This window comes from Accipiter gentilis, chromosome Z (genome assembly GCF_929443795.1).
Source record: "Accipiter gentilis chromosome Z, bAccGen1.1, whole genome shotgun sequence".
NCBI lineage: Eukaryota > Metazoa > Chordata > Aves > Accipitriformes > Accipitridae > Astur > Astur gentilis.
Genome location: NC_064919.1, coordinates 85070025 through 85091791, shown reverse-complemented (window position 1 = coordinate 85091791; position 21767 = coordinate 85070025). Strand labels below are relative to the sequence as shown.

General features: G+C 42.6%; 1 protein-coding gene across 3 annotated transcripts in view; it reads left to right on the top strand.

Annotated features, from left to right (window-relative positions):
• Positions 1–21767, top strand: part of LOXHD1 (lipoxygenase homology PLAT domains 1) — a 140927-nt gene that overhangs the window by 55302 nt on the left and 63858 nt on the right. Inside the window, exons 13-24 of one of the 3 annotated variants that reach the window (XM_049796003.1) lie at positions 266–420; positions 3611–3771; positions 10757–10833; positions 11680–11876; positions 12211–12403; positions 13232–13392; positions 15841–16138; positions 16617–16771; positions 18063–18196; positions 19099–19247; positions 20550–20654; positions 21378–21506. In XM_049796003.1, coding sequence (XP_049651960.1) covers positions 266–420; positions 3611–3771; positions 10757–10833; positions 11680–11876; positions 12211–12403; positions 13232–13392; positions 15841–16138; positions 16617–16771; positions 18063–18196; positions 19099–19247; positions 20550–20654; positions 21378–21506 — 1914 coding nt within the window. Of the gene's footprint in view, positions 1–265; positions 421–3610; positions 3772–8720; positions 10834–11679; positions 11877–12210; positions 12404–13231; positions 13393–15840; positions 16139–16616; positions 16772–18062; positions 18197–19098; positions 19248–20549; positions 20655–21377; positions 21507–21767 lie in introns of those variants that run through there. The other 2 variants (XM_049795999.1, XM_049796001.1) reach the window with 2 other exon arrangements.

Sequence of the window (21767 nt, the reverse complement as noted above, 5' to 3'; positions counted from 1 at the left end):
ACTCCAATGCATGAGGTTTTACCTGAAGGGGACAGCATTTTTGTGTTCTTCCTTGGAGGGGTTTAATGGGTTTTCAAGCTTTCTTATTTTGGCTTTTTTCTTTTCCTAGTGATAGCATGGAAGTGTAAAAGTCAATACATCAGCAGAAGTACCAACTGGACGTGTGAACACTTAAAATTAATTGTCAGTCTGTGGAAAATGCAGTAAATTTAAATGGCAATTAATGGTGTTGCTGAAATTGTCTTATTAATTTATGTCTCCACAGTGATAAAATACCGGGTGACGGTTTGCACTGGGACGGTAAGTGGGAGCGGCACAGATGCCAATGTCTTTGTCTGCCTCATCGGCGACCAGGGAGACACGGGAGAGCGCGTTCTCTACAACTGCATCAACACTGTCAATAAATTTGAAAAAGGCAACGTAAGTTCACACAGTAGCTCCTTAGGACAGGTTTTAAAGTGTGTGATGGTTTTTTGGGGTTTTTTTTTGAGATGTGTATTTATAAAGTTGGCTGGTTTCCTTGCCAGTTTGGGCTGGGGCAGTAGGGAGAAATAAATTATGTCCACAGAGCATCATAACAGGTTGCAGTTGGAGAGAAATTTAGGTCAGGGACGGTGTGCCCATGCTTGGCATTGGTATGTTCATAAAAGAGTCTCCTGGTTTGCTCCCCAGCTAAGTACTGACTGTTGAAATTGCATCTTCAGATTGGGGAAGACTTCTGGGAAATCTGTCCATCTTCCAAGAACAGGATGGAGCCTTCCCCCCTCCATCCATGGCAAAAAGAAATAGCTCCTGAGGAAAAGGAAGAAAAAGCATCTTATTTAATGTGAAAATCAGAATGAAAAGCCTAACGCGTTTCCTTTATATTTCCTCCAGTCTCCCCTCAACCATGCTGCACTCAATTTTTGTGTCTTATTTTCAGTCCGGTTTTCAATAGGTTTTTATATGGCCTGAACTGAAGACAGAGCTTGTTCCCTGGAAAGCTGGAGATAATGAAGAGGTCAAACTGTAGTTAAAGCCCTTGCAGCATTAACAAGCAAATAGTGTGCTGATCTGATCTGTGGGGTCAACCTACTTAATATGTATTCAATTATCAGGCACATTTTGGATCTCTAGGGTCTGGATCTCTAGACTGTTAAAATGTAATCAGTATCTCCTGGAGGAGATTTTGCGAATCTGATCACAGAACTCTGAAGATTTCCTATCATTTGTGTCATTATTTGACTGAAGATTTGGAATGGAAAGAAAATGGGGATAAAAGGAGGTCAAGTTTTCAAAATTGACCATCGAATTTAGGGTTCTGAAATATGCATTAACATGTTGGATTTCCCTTTGAGTGTCCAGAATTTCCAATTCTTCACTGAAATCACTGAGGTTTTTAGACCTTAAAAGAACTTTCATCAAGGTTTTCTTGTGCCTGTAAGACCTGTCCATGGAAAGATGTGGCATTTATCTAGTGTGAAAGTTCATTCTGCTTCTAAATGATATAAAAGTTTGCAGACATGGATGTTGCAAACATCATATTTTTGCCAATGCACTTACATTATAGTTTTTTATTTTTAAAAGGTAGGTCCAAGCTGTAAAGGACAGCATTTTGTCACGTGGTGAAGTCTAGTTTTGTCAAAATGGTAGCAAAATGAGTCATGTTTTGGTGGTGAAGACTGTTTCAATTAAGTTCCAAAGAAAGATTCTTGGTTCACAGAAGATACACGTATTTTTAAACACAAATGATGACTATTTTATTTTTACTACCCAAAATGAGTTATAGGGTAACTTGTATGAAGCAGTGGGGGGGAAGGAAAAATAATTTTGGAAGTCATTTCATGTGATTAATAGTATCCAGATGATATAAACAAAACTGGAACCTGTTAATGGAAAAATGCTCTCTTGGCACAAGGAGCTGAAAGCTGGTGAACGAATTGGAAGTTGTTTAAGGATTGATCCTGACAAACTTAGAGCTCATATATTCAAGAGACTGAATGAGTATTTCTACACTGATTAGCTCAGATACCCTGTTAAAAAGAAATGTAGCTAAGTCGGGGCGGTCTCTAATCTACAGCCACTTAAACCAATAGTACCTTGATTACCAATTTAGCTTGAAAAGTTTGCTTGCAGATGCAAACTAACAGCCTGTGTAGAAGGTAAAATTTAAAGATGCTTCTAAATTAGGTGTTTGCCCTGCTGTGGTTCCAGATAGTTACTTACTCATTAATTTATATCAGCCATTAATAAGTAAGATGAACATCAGGCCTAATGAATTAGACTTCATTGGCTTAGACCGACTCAGTGAGGTTTTGGTAACTTAAATCCCCAATTCAGCAGTTTGAGTATGTAAGTAACACTTGTTCATGTACGTAAGCTAATCATTAACACTTAAAACAGTGGTAATCTGTTTAGTGGTCTTTATTTTAAAGGTCAGTTCGGAGTCCTGAATGATGGAAAAAATACGATTGTTTTAACAAATTTAAATATTTAAATAAATATTGCCTTGCCACCGCGCTTTCTGGGAGCTAGCTGGATATATGCTACCGCCATATGTGTTTCACGGGCTTTGGGGTGATGAAGACTAAACGAATCGTGGTGTTTGGTTAGCTTTTTCTTACCTAGCGAGACATCTCAGCCAGACGGTACCCACAGCAGTCATCCCTGTCTGTTGGGCTATATGCTTCCCATATGCTCTGTATTTACACCCAGGATTTACCATACATGTGTGCGTATCTGTACAGGTAACGTAGATACTTGTCTGGCCTGATTCCCGGAGGAGTAACTCATTCTTTTAATAAATCTCTTTTCCTTCAGGCATCAAGAGCTGCTGCTCCCAGTACGCTCTTGGGTGACAGAGCTCTGGTCTTGAGGGGCTATCGCTTGGGCTAATCTGTAGGTGTGCAGCAGGTACACCCACCCTGATAGAGACTGAAATTTCTTGGCAGTAGGTTGGTGATTTGAGCACTATTCCAGGGAAATGAAAAAAAAAAAAAAAAAAAAAAAGACGACATAAATTCATGTTTCTTGTGGGGTATTAAGGGTATTTAGCTGCTGGGTTGGGTTCACACCAAATTCTGAACATAACTCATGGAGCAGCTGGAAATACCCCTGTGCAGCCATGCTCAACGCTTCCATGGCAGGAGATGGCTGGGGTTCAATTCTGCTCAGTAGTCTGTGTCGTCTGAATTTAACGTTGGGTAAAGTCTCTGAACTGTACCTCTAGATACCTCTGTGGATTTGGTCTGAAGTGACCTGCCCCAGATTTCCCAGAAAGCTGGTATCTGAGAAAAGGTTTGAACTTGGATTTCCTGCCTCTCCATCTGAACTTCTTAATAATCAAATTATTTTTTTTTTTTTTTTACAGTTGTGGAGGGCATGCAATGATGTGGGAGACTTAAAATGCTGGCAGATCATATATTTGTAAATCTAATGTTATACATCTGGCACAAATATTGAGGCTTTCATTCTTTGGTAAATTAATTTGTAGTTCCTCCTTCGTCTTGTGAAGAATTACCTTGCAGCATGCTGATGATGTTGGTTTGATTGCAACAATAAATTTGGTTGGTTGTTTTTTTTGTTTTTAAGGAGAAATATTGCCTTACCTTTTTTCTTCTCCTTCTCAAAGGCTGATGAATTCTTCGTCGAAGCAGTAACGCTGAAGCAGGTGAGGAGGGTGAGGATAGGGCATGATGGCAAAGGAGGAAGCAGTGGCTGGTACCTTGCCAAAGTGATAGTGAGGGAAGAAGGACAGCCAGAAAGTGAGGCTGTGGAATTCCCCTGCTACAGGTACTGGAAACAATGCTTGCAAATTATGCCTCCATCTATGCATTTGCCAGACTTTGAAGAGCCTAGCTGTTGTTTCAAGACTGGAATTTTCTGAGCACAGCTTAATCCTTTTTTATTTATTCATTCATTTAGCTTTGCTAAGCCTGAAAGCAAAGAGTGTGGATTGGGAGGTTTAAGATACGGTTAACTCCCCTTACAGCAATCTGAATTGTGAACTTCTCAGCAATTAGCTCAGCGATACAGAGAATTTCCAAAAGTTAAAATGCAACCTTCCAGTACCACATCCAGTGTCACTGCAATTGCCTGCTGCAGAAACACACTCTGTAATCTGCTGCAATCTGCTAGTTTTATTGCATGCGTGGGATGAGGTTCTGGTCCCTCACATGCACATCCCATCTTTCCAGGAGCAATGGGATGCTATTTTTGTGTTGGGAGAATGCAAAATTGTTATGCTGCCATTTTGAGAGCTCCTTGCATGAAGGGAAATGCATACCATGCAGACAGAGACAGCGGTAGAGCAGAGGGCTGTAACTTACCCCTCTGGGTGAGCTATAAATGTATTCTTCTCTTTCCTGGACAATCAAGTGGCCAAAAGAAATGTGCTGTACTGAGGCTACCCGTGGGGAACGAGATGCACCATCTGTCCTGGCACTAACTGGGGTCTGCCTCAACATTGCAGCACAAACTAGAGAGAACTGGGTGAAAACGTGAGAGATTACCTTCAGGGTAGTTCAGTGCCCTGTAAAGTCCCACTTGCCCTCTCAGGATGTCCACCCTCTAGGCTGGAAGTTCACTGAGCTCCACTTAACAACGTCAAGTACCCGTTCTAAAAAGTCATCTCCTGGGGGACAAGTGGAATTGTAAAACGCAAACACAATTATTTTTAATTTGCAAACAAAGGTAAAACCGCTAAGCTGATTACTTGTCTTCTTGTCACTGTAAATCAAGAAGAACTCCACTATAATGAGGAGAGTCAGCCAAATACAAAACAGGAGCCAGCCCCAGCCTCTCTGCATTGCTAAAGCCACGTCACATCAGAGAGCAAACTCACCGGGGAGACAGCACGGAGCAGCAGATGCAATGTCATCTTGGTTGTGAAAAGCGAGCCAGCCTCTCCCTTTTCAAAGAACAAACCACCATTTTGTCATTGCTGCCTTTTGATACATATTTAACAACCATATGTTTTACTGAGTTAAGCAAGCAAGCTAGACAGGTTTTTGCTTGGACATGAAGTATCCACGTGGAAAGCTGTTTTGCTCAGGCTCCTCAGAGATATTTCTGTGTTTAACTGCACCGTGCAGCTGGCTCATTTTAAAGATTTCCTTTTGAATTGCCTACTTACTTGGCTGTTTAACTGGGTGTCCTCCCTCAGCTCGGAGTGATGACCCCCTTCCCCTCAGCTTTACACCTGTGGATCAGAAGCATCAGAGTCCACAGGGCATTCCCCGCAGGCCAGGGACTGAAAAAGGAGGGAGAAAGAAAACCCAAGACCTTATCCCCAAAATACTCATGGGGTGCATTCAGGCTTCAAGTGACAAGCGATGGAATTCCACTCTTCTTACCTTTCTTAATGTCTCTTTTTTCCAAGTGGTATCAGTGTTGTCCGTGCGGCTTTATTTGCTGTCCTTGTGCCAGCATTATCTCTTCCTCTCAGATTGAGAAGGTAACATGACTGATCGCCTCCAAACACAGGGACAGCTGCTCCCTCTCGCTATCTTTGGTGCCCGTGTCTCTTGAGAGACTGGGGCATCATCGCAGTATACGGGTGTCGTCATGGATTCTGGAGATATCTGAGGGCGAAGGTGCTCACCCACTGCATCCTCCGTGTGAGGGATAAACATCTCCATGACCTGCAGCGTTTGGATGTTCCCCTCCAGTCCTGTAGGCCAAGGACAGCTTATGTCCTCGCTGCTTTGGCAGGTGTTCAGAGAGGCCGGCTTCATCTGCTGCTTCAGAGCCAAGATGTTGAAGACTTGGCCAACAAGAGCGGCCTTATTTTAGTGAGCCGATGCAAGCGAGGTTAGTTAGAGACTCCATCGGGGCACACCGGGGAAGCTTCTGTTTCTGCTTGGCCAGTCTGTGGCCAGCCAGGAGACATGCTGATGTTCTCATTGCCTTCATCTCCAAGACCTGGTTAACTTCCACTCTAGCGCAATGGCATGGTCTGGAGAAAATAACTTCTGCTGCTGTGTCCTTCCTGAAAGCTGCTCCATTGACTTTCTGCCGCTTAGCTGCCGCTGTGAGACAGCTAGGGGACAAAATGCCTTCCAGCAGAAACACATCTCCCCTGTGCAGAAAGCCTCATGGGCTTCTTACCTCTGTAAAAACTAGGCTGTACCGGCATGTGGAGAGCAGATATTATAGCAAAGAGCTGGCTAACCAGCTTCCACTGCAGCTAATGTCTGTAGGATGTCCTTACAGATCTTCATTGCATCTAACTCATTGAAGTCTTTGTTCTTCTTATTTACATATTCATATACAAGGCTATGTTATGTCTTTTAATTTGAAAGCTTTTTTATGACTCTATAGGAACATCTATTACCTAATAGTCACAAGAGCTCTATGGGAAGAACTGTCTTTGCTGTACAAGGGAGCCAGCAGAGATAAAGAGAAGCTAAGTGGATTAATTGTGAGTTTGTGTCAGATTCAGGAAGAGCATCGAGAAATAATGACTCTCAGGCCTGTGCTTTCAGCTCTCGAAACAGCTGGCTGTAAAGGGAATGGCTTGTCGCTCTTCTTAGAGTCAGTGATTTTTAAAGCGGTCATTTGATCGGTGCTTGCAAGAAGTAAATGCAAGTAACTTCTCCAAGTGTTATTTGCAGAATTACTAGTACATCACTTGGATGCATTGCAGTATTATTCCTCCCTTATGACCACACGACATTATAATATCCATGCTTTTAGGGACTGAACACCGAATCGTTCAGTGGCGCAACTGAACAATTTATACCTTATAATACCTGATGTGGTTTAGGTATTGTGATTATGAATACCGCTAGAAAGTCCAAAATGATGGAGTTCACCTTTCGGCCCAGAATTGGAGCCAAAACTTTTTGAAGCTCAGAACTGAGTTCTTCAGATTTCATTTTCTCCTCAAGGCTCTGTGGAAGTCCAGGAACAGGCTAGCTGACATTCCCTAAAATAGCCTATTTTTTATAATATTTATATCCCAGACAGAAATGAATTTTCAATCAAAGTCGTGAGTTCGTGATAGGATAGAATTTTATATGCTATAAATCATTACAGCTCCACTGAAATCCTCAATGATACTTCATTACAGTTTTTTTTCTAAGCATATGGACTGCACCGTCCTAATTTTTCTCCAGAACAAGCATAAGGGAACATCGTTAATTCTCTCAAGAACAACAGACAGACTATGAATGGGATGATGCACTGGGAGACTCCTGTGAAAGAACATTTATTCAATCAAATGCCAAAAGTGTTCATCATACAAAGGATCCAAAGAAACCTCCTTTTGTTGCCTAAAAATACGCTGAAATTTCATTCTATTTTACACATACTTATGTCTATAGGTTATATTTAAAGACACATACAAATACATATGTATCTCTAGATCTAATGTATGTGCTAATCATTCTAATTGCACACAGGCTATCATCTGCTGTATTTGAAACGCTATAGATGATGTCATACCATACTTTTTTCCAATGTTTCCCTGACTCTGTTCCTCTAGAAATTATCTCTGAAGTGGCTTTTATGTCATATTTGTGTCTGCTTTGGGTTGTTGGACATACAATATCTCTTTAGAACCAAGTATGTGATACAGGACGTGACTACACCCTTGCAAAACCCATGGTGGCATGCGAATTACATGCACTGAAATAGAATAAAAGATTTTGACAGGTCTTTTGTACTGGGAATATGATGGCACTATACTAGAAAAATTCTATTTTCTGCAGCCTGATGTGTTTATAATGTGTCAATGCATTTGTGTTCAGTGTAAGACTATAAACCCCTGGTTGCAATCTGCTGCTCAGTGATATGCTATTGGAATTACACTGAAGTAAAATTTGGATATTGCAGCATATGTGCTGAAAGGAATGAACACAGTGGCATTGCTCATCCAAATACTTCCTCTGTCACTAAAATAATTTTCTTGAGAAAATAGTGTTTCTGCCACTTCCGGCTGTTCTCTTGGCTGGAACAAAGTAAGGAGCATTAAGCCACTTCTGTTGATAAACCTCCCTTTTCCTCCTCCAGTCCAAGGCATAGTCTTCCTCTTGCCATCAGTAGCTACCAACATTGGTAGAGGGAATTTCTTTATCTAGGAGGTTTTTCCCTTTGGGAAAAGGGTTTCATCCCCTTTTTTAATTCAATTTTCTCCTCTGTCCTCACTGCCGAAGCAGTTAGCATTTGCCATGCTGCACACAGAGATCTGTTTCTTGTGGGATGTATTTTCATCCTGCCACCTTGGCGCAGTAGTGTTTCAACCCAGATTCATCCCACACTTCCCTAAAACATCAGCAATGGTGAAGGTGACAGAAAACAACAGCATGTACGCCGGCAACAGAAACAGCAGCTTGCAGGACACAAAAACCAGCAGCAGGAGAGCAGAAGCGTGTCTATCTTGTGAGCTTCTGCCTTCCTGAAGGCCATGCTTCATTCAGTAGTCATGGGGTGGTGGAGTTCAGGCTCGAATTTTGTAGGTCCTGCCAGTTAACATCCATGTACACAGAAGCATCTTGACTTTTGGGATGATGTGATCCCCTAGCCATTGGATACCTGTCCAAGGATGTGAATCCTGAGCCAGCATCAAGAACTACATGACACAAAGGTACTAAGGACCAGTTCTAACAGGTAAAAAAAAATCCCCCAATCCCAAAACATCAATAAAGGCTTCCTTTCTTAAGACAACGTGATGTCTTCGCATGCTCCTCTTCTGTCCTCCTTGCACTCCACCCTTGCTCAGTTCTTGACTTCAATTTCATGGTCTTCTCCACAGATTTTTCTGCTCCTCTGTCCCCACAACACCTCTCAGCCTCCACTGAGGCATAACACCGCATCCAATGCCCTCACATGGTGTTCATGTGATCATCACACGTTCATGTGTTGATCGCCTTCATGTTGACCCCCTTTAGTTTTTAGCCCTTTTTAAGCTACCTGCACACGGCCACCTGCTTTACAGAGTGAAAGGGAAGAATACGGGGTAGACTGCATACCCGACAACCCGCCAAAGCTTAGAGGGGACCTGGGAGTGGACATGTGTTGTCTTTGTGGTTGGGCTGTATGCACCTCTTCTGCATGGGGACTTTGGTGGTAGTGCTTCTGGGACCGGCCAGCTCTAGCTCACGTTTGGATTTCTCTCCCAGCGCTGGTTTTCTGCATGGTTTCTTTGTGCTTATTGTTTTCTTGTGCATGGAAGGGAGAGGAGATTAAAAAAGATAACCTTCCTTCAGATGGACGAAACGCAGACCTATCATCCTTGGTTTTCCAAAATACTTAGTTAGTTCTTGGCCACCATGGCAAGTCTGCCTGGTCACGACTGTAAGCTGCACTTATTACCGGCGAGATACCATCGGTTTGATCCAGCTCCCAGTGGGTGTTTGTTCATGTCCCCAAACAACTGTTATAAGGGTCGTTTGCTGGTTTCCACATGTGCTGGCTCATCAGCATAATCAAAGGTGGAAACTTAAATGGGAATCGAGCTCCCTTCCTTTTTGGCGTGAGGGTCGGCCAAGGAGAAGGCGCGTGGCACGGAGACGTTGCGGGAAGCTTGCAGTACATCTGTGCTGCGTGTGTTCGTGCAGAAGCGGTTCTTCTGTGGTCTGGTGTCATTCACGTGGCTGTGTGGCCGCCTTTAAAAAGAAACAGTTTCTGGGGATTTGTTTTTCGAGTTCTGGGAATAATTATAGCAAGTTAAATACCCTGCGTGACCTGCCAGAGCTTGCTCTCTTCTCCTTCGTTCACCCCCCGCTGGGTTTAAGCAGTATTTTTAACTGCAAAAGATGCTGCTGCAGATAGCTGCGCACCTGGGAACGATGGGCTTTCTGGGAATTGTGCCTGCTCTCACGATGCTTTGTTCGGGGACTGAAATGGCCCCGATGCACCGCTGTGGGAAACCTGACCCCAAGCAGATGCTTACAGGAATATGTCGAGTGCTGCAGCAGTCTGGGTTTGAAGTGGAAAGTGAGAAAATCTCTGCCAGGGCCTTTGCAGTTGTCGTACAATGGTTGCTTTATGGCGTAGGATGGGGTTGGGGTCGTAATTCCTTCCTCCCTGAGGCTGAAGGAGCAGCTGTGAAGGTTACCAGACTAGCAGTTGGTTCCCCTCCATTTTCCTTTCAGATTTTTTTCCCTTGAGATCATGCTACATTTTGCTTTGTGCCCGGCTCTTCTTCTTAATTAGTGTAGTTGGATCGTTAGATTAATGTTGAGAAACAAAGGAAATCCTTCCTTTTGCTGGTGCCAGCTGCCTGCACATACTCAGCCCTGAAAATGGGAACAACATAATTCATCCCCTTCCTGATGGAGAAAAAAAGGTTATATACTGATCTGCAAGGAAAGGAAAAGTGACGATAAACTAGAGTAAGCAAACACTAAAACAAAAAAGGGGATTTAGTAACTTAGATGCTATAAAGGTTGTAATCAAGGCGGATAGTAATAAAGCCTGCAAGTAGTTCTGGTCAATGAAGGTCAATGCTTTCAAGAGGCTGAGACTGCCCATTTACAGGAATAACTTGTGGCTACGGCGTTTGTGCTTTCCAGACAGATGGACATCACAGCAGATGCTTATCTACTGCGAGCAGGGCTGTCGTGATCACTCTTCTTGGAAAAATGGAGGTTTACAGTGTGACTGCCGTAGGGTCTGGTCAAGCTCCTGCAAAGATAACAGAGATACAGAGCCTTGTAAAAATATCTTTTTGAGTGTGGTGTGGATTTTTACTATGTGTGGAGCCAGACTCGATTTTGAAAGGTCTAATAGGCTCTAATTATTCAAAGATAACTTACTTCTGTTTGTAAACCAGATGGCTTGACAAAAATGAGGATGATGGTCAGATTGTCCGAGAATTAGTGCCCGCTGGGGAGTCACCAATGCTAAAAAGTGAGTTTAGCTTGGAGAAAAGAAGGTCTGGGTTTGAGCTGTGTATGCACGTATTTACTTGCTTTATTCTACTTAATAATTCATGTCAGTTCACAGTACATCTCCTGGGCTTTTTTTCCCATTCTTATGCAAGAAGCTGCAGTAGGTCACTCAGGGGGGAAATGCCTCTGACCCTTAAATCCTAGTTTATGAATGGGATTAATCTGCATAAAAGAGAATAATTGCAACTTTATATATGTAGAAAGAAACTTTTTTTTTGTTAACGTCACAATTTAAGAATTGCTTTCTTGTATAGCTTTCTCTGAAGGGTCTTGAATTGCCACTGCTTTAGTGGAGTAAATTCCATCAAATAACATTGTACTCGCAGAAGAAAATCACCAAAAAGATTACATTGTCCTTTTCTGGAGAACCAGCGCTCCACTACTACAATTTTCTTTAGAAAACAGTACTTACAGTGCTCAGGTTGAGATGCTTTTTGTTTTGTTTTAGGAAAAAAGTCAAAGCTATTGAATTAAATTGTAAGTATAAAAGAAGTGAAATCACCTCCCTTGCCTAAGCTCATTTTTATGGCTTGGTAATCATCTAACAGTGAGAGGGAGGAGTACAGAATATTTTCTGCTTTTTAGTGTAACTGTTGCATCTCTTATGTTTTGGTGAATAACTCCAAGGTGTGACAGCTTATCCAGTGTGGCCCTAAGATGCTGGATGCAGGAATGGAGGAGCAAAGTCCTTTCTGTGTCTGTAGCTGGAGCCCTCCTCCCCTATATCTGTTTGAAGCCAGTTGCCTGGCTGAGGACTGGAAATGCCACTCATGTGTCTGTGTTTTCTACATTGATCTCACTTTAGATGTCAGTTATCACATCAGCGTGAAGACGGGAGATATCCCCGGTGCCAGCTCAGACTCCAAAGTTTTCATCAAACTCTACGGTGAAAAAGCAGATTCCAGCAAAGAGCCTCTCTTAGTCTCTGATAATGATCTAGGCAATTATTTTGAACGTGGTCGAGTGGATGAGTTTACTCTAGATACGATGGATATTGGGAAGGTAAGAATTAATTGCAGGTGGCTCTGTACTTCGTGCAAGTGTCTGAGTTCAGAATCAATGTAATACTCAGGATTGAATGTGGTGTAACAATCTCTGACCTTTACATTCGATATTAAGAAATACATTCTGTACAGACTATTATATTGGCAGTCTAGCGTACATGCTGGAATGTGAAGAGTGTTTGAAGTTTATATTTAAATACATAGAAAAATTATTTACACAAATACGGTGGAAGAACAGGTTGCCAGGGGAAGGAGATTTTTATATATTAAGTAAATTCTGTTGTGTTGGGTTTTTCTTCTGCCCTCTTGGTTTTTGTGTGCTTTTTTTAAAGATCAACCGTATACTGATTGGACACGATAACGTGGGTCTCCGGTCTGGCTGGTTCCTGGCCAGCGTCCAGATCACGGTTCCAGTCCAGGGAAGGCAGTACATGTTCCCCTGCAACCGATGGCTCGACAAAGATGAGGCTGATGGCAGGGTGGAGGTGGAGGTCTACCCAAGTGAGATTGTGCCTATTGAGAAATGTGAGATGAAACACATTGACAAATGTGTCCTTTTTAATAGCTAGGACTAAAGTTGTATTGCTAGCGTTTTTAAGGACCGGGTTAGATACCAAAACCAAAAAGCCCCTGTCCCAAAGAGGTCACGTTGGTGAGGAAGGTGAATTGTTCTGCTCTTGTTTTGTTTTCTAAAACATTTGGGAAAACAATAGAGAGTTTTCCATCTCCATTTCCTGAAATTGTATGAAAGATTTAGTGCCTGAGCAGTGTAACACAGCACAAGGTGTTGTGCTTTTTCATTGCAATATCTGCGGGTTCTCCTTTTTTCACATTTACCTGCCTTGCTGCCCCAGTCCTGCACCAGCACACGCTCCGTCCTGCCTGTATTATCCCATTGCCTGAAAGAGAGAAGCTGTTCGATAAATAAGGACTAAATCCCTACTGGCTATTTGACTTTTATCAGTAGATGCATTTTCTTTTAAGGTTATGGTTAAAATTTGCCTTGGGATCCTGAGAAAGGATGCTGTGTTTTATCACTGCTCTGTGTAACTCCCTTCCTTGTATTATATTAAGGAGATCATTTAACCACTCTATAGTTAATACTGAAGTGAAATTCCCTTTTAAGGCTCTATTTTGCACCCCTCTGACACTGGCTTAATACTTGTAAAAGGAAAACTATTAGGTTAGCCCTCAGTGAAGAGTTGTGTTATCTCACATTTGGTTTGGATAAGAGCAAATGGTCGGCTGCATGGTCATTTGTTAAGGCAAGGTAATTTAATTTTGAGCCTAAGCCCTTGGGAATGTTGCTATCTGAGCTTCTCTGCTGATTTAATTGCTTTATTTTTGGACTAGTGATAAACTATGAGGTGTCTGTAGTTACCGGAGACGTGCGGGCCGCAGGCACCAACGCCAAAGTCTTCATGCAGATTTACGGCGAGACTGGCAAAACTGAATTGATCATCTTAGAAAACAGATCAAACAACTTTGAACGGGGAGCCACAGATATCTTCAAGGTACGATGAAGGCAGTTGTTGCTGCTTCTATGAGGGGAAAATGATCAGCCAAAACTGAGACATCAACAGAATAATTGGTCCAATCATACAAACCAATTGACTTTTAACAAAATTGCCAGATCTGTTGGTATCTGCTGTCCTCTAGTCCATATTTTTGGGAGGTTTTGTGTTTCTTTTGAGAAGTTTTGTGTTTCATGGAGCGACTTTCATCTTCTGAGGAACTGGTAGCAAAGGTGTCGTGGAAGAGTCTGGTCTAATAGCAGTATTTGTTTACCTTTACTTTCAAAAGGAGATACTCAGGTTAGATCTCAAAAGACCTTAAACTTCTATTTTGGGCCCAACCACATGTTATTGTCCCTTTTCTTTATCTAGTATCTTTTAGCTTTATACCGCAGCATCACAAGCAGAGTATTTGCAGGGGTGAAAAGCCTCGGATGTAACTCAGGTGTGTAAACCAGGACCTGGCTAATCCAGCAAGAGGACCTGGGCTGACAAGGTTGAGCAGGGTGGTTGGGCATCGTGTCCTGAGTCGGGGCTGCCTATGCTGGACCAAAATCCTTTTCTGGCTTGCTTGCTTGCGTTTTCTGTCCAGAGAAACCAAAGTCTAGGGGAAAGGAATGGTCTAAGTTCTCACCCTGGTGTGGGGTTAGAGCAAGGACAAGATGTGCTGGCAGGGCATGCCAGAGCCACATCCTTCTGTATCGGAGTAACCTCAGGAGACACCAGCAACTGGACAGTAAAGCACAGAGTCTGGGTGGATGCAGGATTTAAGGCACATCTGTCTTGTGCTCACAGCACAAGGGATCCATCTCATCACGGTTAACCACCTACTTGGAGCTAATCGTGACAGCTCCCCTGAATCGTCAAGGCTGGGGTGTCCTTTCCCGTTGTCAGTGGCCAAGTGGAGGTGCCTTTATCCACAGCTTTACCACAGTTTTGTAATGTGTATTTTTGAGATCGGTTCACCTCCTCCTGGCTCAGTTTCTTGCTTTATAAAATGGAGCTAGTGATGTTTATCCATTTTTAATGAGTTCTTTGGGATTTAAGATGACTAGCACCTTATAAATGCTTGCTTTTTTAAGACTATAAGTTTAAGATTAGGTTTCCCTGATTTTAAAGGAAATAAGCTTTCCAAAATTTATGAGTAAAAGCTATCAGCCAATGTCAGATTTATAATAAAGCCATACGTACAGTGTTCTGTTTACATAACCATGCTTATATCCTCTCTCAGATGTTTATTGCCGGACTTTAAAGTTCTGTCCATTTTCTGTGATTTTTTTTTTATAAGCACACAAGGCAGAAGCTCTGAAGCATTAATAGACAGATCCTTTATCTCTTCCATGATATGAATATTTACAGAAAGATATGGGAAAGAATAAGATTCTGTGAGCTACATGCTAATAGGAAATGCCATCAGTTATAGACAGGGCATGCAGGATGATTATAGCAAGTCTAAGGATAAAGCAATGTAAGGAAAGACACATTCTTTATTCCAGGACAGCTGGATCAATTTTAGTTTTCTGATAAGCATCTTGTGTGCAATTGATTTTGTTTTAATCTACTATAGAAAAAAATGTTTCTAGACTGAAACCTTATACGCCAAGTTGCCAGATTCCAGCCTGAAGCAAATGTTTGCAAGTTTTATAACATAAACACTGCCTAACAGCATAAGCAATCATCAGAAACAAGTCATTGGTTATTGAAGGATTGCATGGAGTAAAACCTTCTATCCAACTTCATTAAGTAGTAATCCGGCCAAATAATCTAAACCAACAAGGTTTTGTATCATCTGCTGTATCGACTAGAGAGATGGAAATCTTCTTACTAATACAGCCTTCTGCCACTGATGCATTGTAATCACTAATGATTGTACCCTCTCTGCACACTAGCAAAGTGAGAAAATACTTTTCTAATTTTCCAGATGAGAAGGAAGGAGAAAGGCAATCCAAGCCCATGGTCCTTGTCAGAGATCAGGTTATATGAGTCCAGGTTTACTGCCTTTTTGCTGTACTATTATTACTTCTTTCTTGGTTCATGTCTTGTACTAAGTATTAGACGTATCTTATTATTCATTTTAAAAAGACCTCAGGCACTAAGAATCTGTGAAAAACTAATATGTTATTTTGGCATATTCACCTGTAATGCCAACATAGAGATGATATCGGTGAGGAGAGCAGTGGACAAGTAGGGAGCCCAGTAAATATGAATTCAGCTCCTGTCCTCACCATGGTTGCGCTGAATATCTTCAGCTCAGTCTGTGCAGATGAGATTTGGTGATGGAAGGTGTGAAAGAATAAAAAGTAAAGGTAAACTTGGATAAAAAAATCAATTTTATCCTTGCTTAGATGTTTTGGGTGATAGAGGCAATGCTCCTCATTTTTAAGAATGCACTTTATGAAGTTAAGATGTCTTACCTCCTCCTGGGTGCTGACTTTCCCTTGGTGGCAGAGGGAGGCTGCAGATGTTGGCAAGATTTATAAGATCCGGATAGGCCACGACGGGAAAGGCATTGGGGATGGCTGGTTCCTGGAAAGCGTCACGCTGAAGCGGCTTGCCACGAAGACAAAGGAATCTGATAAAAAGAAGAAGAAGAAAAAGAAGTCTGATGAGGAGGAAGAAGAGGAGACCACGGCGGAAGAAGTAATGGAAGTCTATACATTTGTGGCACACCGCTGGCTGGCTAAAGATGAAGGAGATAAGGAGCTTGTGGTGGAGCTGGTGCCTGATGGAGAATCTGCCCTGGAGGGTAAATACCAGAGGGCATGTGCATGTGTATGTGGATACAGCGGTTGCATGAAGGGCGATAACCATGCTCTGGTGCTTTGCAGGACCATTTATAGCCCCCCAGCCATCCCATTGCCCTGGGCTTGCAGTGTAGCTTACACTGTTGGTTTGGTTGTTGTGGTTTGGTTTGGTATCCTAAAGGACTTCTGTAGGATTCTCCAAGGCTTGTCTGGGGTACTTGGGTCATGAGTCTCACAAGTTACCACTGTAGCTGGGAGTTTAGCAAGCTGTAACTATTTATATGGTTAATGACAAAGGCTGGAGAAAGATGGAGCTGCTCTTGTTCTAAGATAGATGCAAACAAACTCCAGACAAAATCTTTCTTAAAGGTGACTGTGCTGGCATTTTTGGGCTACATGCTTGCATGGTGAGCCACGGATCTGATGAAATATGGCTATTTCTGGGTTCCTCCTGATCTGCTTTTGCAATTTTACTTGCAGAGAATACATACGAAGTCCATGTTCTCACTGGGAATGTGTGGGGGGCTGGGACGGATGCTAATGTCTTCTTGAGCATCTATGGTGTAGGAAGAGGAGACACGGGTGAGCGCCAGCTGAAAAGGTCAAATAACCTCAACAAGTTTGAAAAGGGCCAGGTAATGCATGAACTCAACTTACTCAAGCGAGCAGAAGCTTGGCAGAGCTCTCTTAGTTATGCTGGCCATTCATTACAGTCTCTTCTCTGCAAGGCTTGGCTCCTTCTTTCAGCTTAAAGCTCAGATGTGTTTTATTTCTTAAATATATTATTTAAAACAAAATGCCTCACAACATTTTCCAGGGGAAATTCATTTGAATAATAAGCTGAACACCAATTCTGCATTGGAGCCCCTTTAGCATCTGCTTCCTGTAAGCATTCTGGTAATAATATTTCCTGCCAGGAATACTTGAAACCCACAAACTTTAAATTAATATTGGAGACTGTTTGTGAGGCAGCTCAAGTATGTCAGTATTTAGATTGCAAATATGATTCTAAATGTTCTACTCAACCAGTCAGGGAATAAAAGCAATATTACATGGTGTGCTATAATTACATTTTAATCCGATCCAATTAAACAACCTCTCTTGTAGATTGAATATTTGCCATAAAAATGTTTATGAACAATTAACAAGCTACTATTATAGCCAGGAATTGTTAAAGGAATAATTTTGAATAACAAAAAATTATGGGAACAATAAGCAGCTGTGGAAAACTTGCAATCACAAAAAAGAGCCTAAGGTTGTTAAATAAGCAGTTAGCTGTGATTTATGAGCTTGGCACCAGTGAAACTGCAACCTGCACATGGTTCCTCATCGAGTGGGAAGAGCTCCAAGCTGCAAATGTAACGTTCTCTGCTCTTGGGATTAGAAACACAGGCTCTACCAACAAGTTAATCACATTAAGATATTTAAAGTATTATGATAACAAGGACCATCCTGTCACACTAATACAGCTAATAAACGAACCTCTTGGTTGCAGTAAATGACAAAAGGAAGAAGTTCTGTGCCTTGAAATAAAGCACATGGAGGTGCACAGGAGAGTTTCTGTGGACTCCATACGTTTGTGTCCACTTCCAGATTCAATCTGGGGGAAAATACTAAACCTAAAAGGAATGAGATTTAGGAAAGATGAGTTAAACCTAGGGGAAGCTGAAATGGGGATGAGGTAAAGAAAGGAGCGAAGGGTTGTGCAGCTCCATGGCCGTTACCTGCCTTGTAGGAGCCAAGCTTGAGTGTTAATGGCAGAGCTCACAGCTCAGTAGTTATTTTAGTACACCCACCCAAAGCAATCAAGGGGGACTTAGAACACCTTTTGTTTTCATGGGAAAAAAGATTACCTTTGGCCATTTACTGCCTTTCTTTCCCCCTTTTCTGGGAAACACGGTCATTTGCCTCTTGCCTCCTGTGCAGGTGGATGTGTTCACCATCAAAGCCATTGACCTGGGTGAGCTGAAGAAGCTGCGGATCCGCCACGATAACTCTGGTGCTAGCCCAAGCTGGTTCCTGGAGAGGGTAGAGATTGTTGACCTCAAGGAGAGCACCACGTGAGCAGCCTGTCGCACCCTTTTCGTATGGTCGGAAAAGGGGGCACGTTCTCAGGAGCCTGCAGAACCGCAGGAAGGCAGAGGAGATGCAGAAGGGCATCGTCGTAGCTCCCCACCAACTCACAGGCATCCTTTGGGAGCCTTGTGATGGTTGTGCCATTATACTGAGTGTGGGGTCGTTCTGAGGTACCTCCGTTGCTGCGTTTTGCTGTCCCAGCATCTCTGCAGTTTGGGAACCAGCAGTGTTTGGAACGCAACCTCAGCTTTTCTCTGTTTCTCCTAGGAGGGACTCTCCCTCCTGAAGCGGTCCCCTTGCAGAACCTGCACTTGTGTTTCCTTTCAAGGCTCCGCTCTGGAAGTCCCTGACCTCACATTTTGTTTGTCTTTTGTACCTAATGCAAAGATCTGGGCCAAAAGCAAGTCCTGATCTAAGCAAACTCCCATGATTTTCACAGACAGGTGGAGGAGCAGAGCCTAGGCTGTTAGAAACCTGAAATACAGGCTTGCCTTTGAGCTGGAACATGCTTGAAGTCACATCCTTAAAAGTTGCACAACGCTTTGGTGGGTGGGACTGCTCATAAGGACTTAAGATGGGTCTACTCTTCATACTGGGAGACAGGAGGTTCCCTTGAGTTGTTTAACTTTTCTGGGGAGTGAAAACTAAAAGGAATCAATCGTATGGGGCTGACAGCTCAGAAACAGCACTTTTCAGTAAGTGCTCACTAACCTGTTTTTGGATTTAGTTCCCACAAGAAATACCAGAACTTCAAGGATGAAAAGAGATATATTGTTCAGCTTTGAGTAACCTTGTTTTTTAAAGTAGCATCTAATCTGTGCTTGTTTATGTTATTAAAGCCTGTGAAGTCCTGTGTAAGTGCTGGGTGCTGCTGTCATTCTTGTAGGTATTATTTTCCATGCCAGCGGTGGTTAGCAGTTGAGGAAGATGACGGTCAGATTGTCAGGGAGCTGGTCCCAGTGGATGAAGCATTTGTAAAGAAAGATTCGGAAAATGATGGCCAGTCTCTTGCAACGCTGGGCCTGGAACAGAAAGGTTTATGTTAGCCTTGTATATCTTCCAGTGTGGGGTTGAAAAGGAACCAAGTTATTAGCACTGCTGAGGGCATTAGCAGTTAGTGTTCACTGAGCTGTGAGTAATTCTGCCCTGACCATGAAGCTTTCAGGTGCGAATGAAGTGTGAAGTGCATGTCATCCAGGGAGGAGTGGACACTCCTCATTTTTAGGCGATTTAATCATCTTGCAAGATTGGACCCAAAGTGAGAAAGCCAGGAAGATGGATAACATGTTTGGTCATCATCTCTCAACTCAAACACACACTCCTTGGTAATATCTAAGGCGCAAATCCCAGCCATTTCGCATCATGTACTGGAATGGTTAAACATTCCAGCGTGAAACCGAGCAGAGAGCAAACATGACCAGAGAAAAGGAAGGGACCTAAATTTGTTTCCATCTTGCTGCTTGTGTCCATTGTCCTCCGAAACAACTTTGTCTCTCTTGTACATAAATTTGCACGGTAACCACAAAGCAATAACACACTCCTGGGTCTGAGGCTGAAAGGTGCTGAGTGCCTAGCACTTCCACTGGCTTCACTGCAAGTGAAAGGTCTTAAACTCCCTGCCTCAGATGCTTCCGAATATATAAATAATTTCCACAAACTGGATAGCCAACAAATTTCCACAAATTGGATAGCCCTTTGGTTCAGGAGGGCCTTCTGGCTGAGCAGCATCTTGGAAACATGTGTCTAACTATGGAAGAAAGGTGCTGGTTTGGAAATCTTGAGTATGTTTTTATGGCGCAGTGAAGAGTATATTAGACTTTTCCACAATTTTTATGAGTTTCCTGCGCTTGCTAGATGATGGTGAGATCGAAACCTCCCTAATGATGTTATTGTGAAGGGTGTGTTGATGAATATGAACTGTATATGTCAACGTGCACATACTTTCTGGTATGTGTTATAGGCACATGTATTATTTGGTGCTATTAGAATAAAGCGGGGAGGGGATCTTGTGGGTTTTTTTAAATGAAATAGCATTATAGGCAGAGGCAGATTTGAAGTGCCTTAAGGATTCCCAGGAAGCAAATGGGAATGCTGAAGCACATTTCCTATCTGTAGATATGCAGACGATGTACTGAATGACTAGAGCAGTAGAAGACTCTGCAACCAGATAGCCCAGCTCACCCCAGGATCTACCACAGCATGCAACAGGAATTAGGGATTACAACATGGCTGTAATGGGTCAAATTAAAACCCAAACCAACACACATATGCAATGAGAAGTAGAGTTAATTCCTGCTCAGATTTCACACTTCTAAATTAAGATATTTTATCTGACAGCTAAATCAACAACATACACGGTGAAAGTGAAAACCGGGGACAAGAAGAACGCTGGGACAGATGCCAATGTCTTCATCACTCTCTATGGAAGCAAAGACGATACAGGTATGGCTTCACGTGATGGAACAGGATAGCACCTCCCTGCTGGATACCTGAAAAGACAGGTCATGGTTTCCTTTTGTTTCCTCAATAGCCATTCCTCACTCCTTTTTAGTACAACTTCATGTTCTTGCTGTCTCTGCATACATCGTGATAACTGGGAGCACACCACCAGCTGCTGTAAATCACTGTCGAACTTTACGATGCTGATTTGCACCAGCTGCCAATCTAAAGGCTTTAATTTCAATTATAGAAACAGCACAGTTGACTGGGACTACATTACTGAGTAGTGAATGCAGTGAATGATTTGCTTTCCTCAGCAATGAATCAGCATGCTCCTGAAATCCAGCTCTCCTCTGCCTCTTTGAGTGGCCCCGAAGTATTTAATCAGCTGATGAGCAAATCCTCTTGGAAGCGGCCGAGCTGTGTGTGCAGTGACTCGGATGCCTATGAGAGTGACAGGGAACTGATGGGTAGGACCAATTTCTTTAGCTCTGAACACAGCACAACAGCATCGTCCCTGTGGCACTGCCAGAGGATCATTCAAGAAAGGAATTCTGTATATTTTGGGTGTTGATACAGATTTGGGTTCAGAGAGAGGGACAAAGCTCAGATCTTGAGATGAAAAGCCAGGTTTTGCGTTTTAGCCACTTCCCTCGCTCCACTGTTGACATTCCCAGAGGATTTGTTTCACATGCTGAACAATGTCCTTTTGCATCGCCACAACAGGGATAGTCAGCCTAAAGGCCTCAAAGATTAACAAGAACAAATTTGAGCGTGGGAAGGTAGATGAGTTTACAGTGGAGTCTGTGGACATTGGAGACCTGAAAAAAATCAAGATAGGCCATGACAATAAAGGTAAGAGAATCTGCTTTGTAACGTAGTATTTCTAGTGCATTAGGCACATCGTTGTATAAAATAACCTGCCTCCAAGATCCCAAACGTAATTTACCTTTTCGGTGACAGACCCTTGCTGTCACTTTGGCTGTTGCTGCTACTATCTTTACTGCTAATATCATTCCCATGGCTGTGGCAACAAGAGCACGGTGGTGGCTACTTGCAGGTAGCTTTGCAACCTCTCCCTGTAAAAGGCTCTTTAGTTCTGCGGATACATCTTTA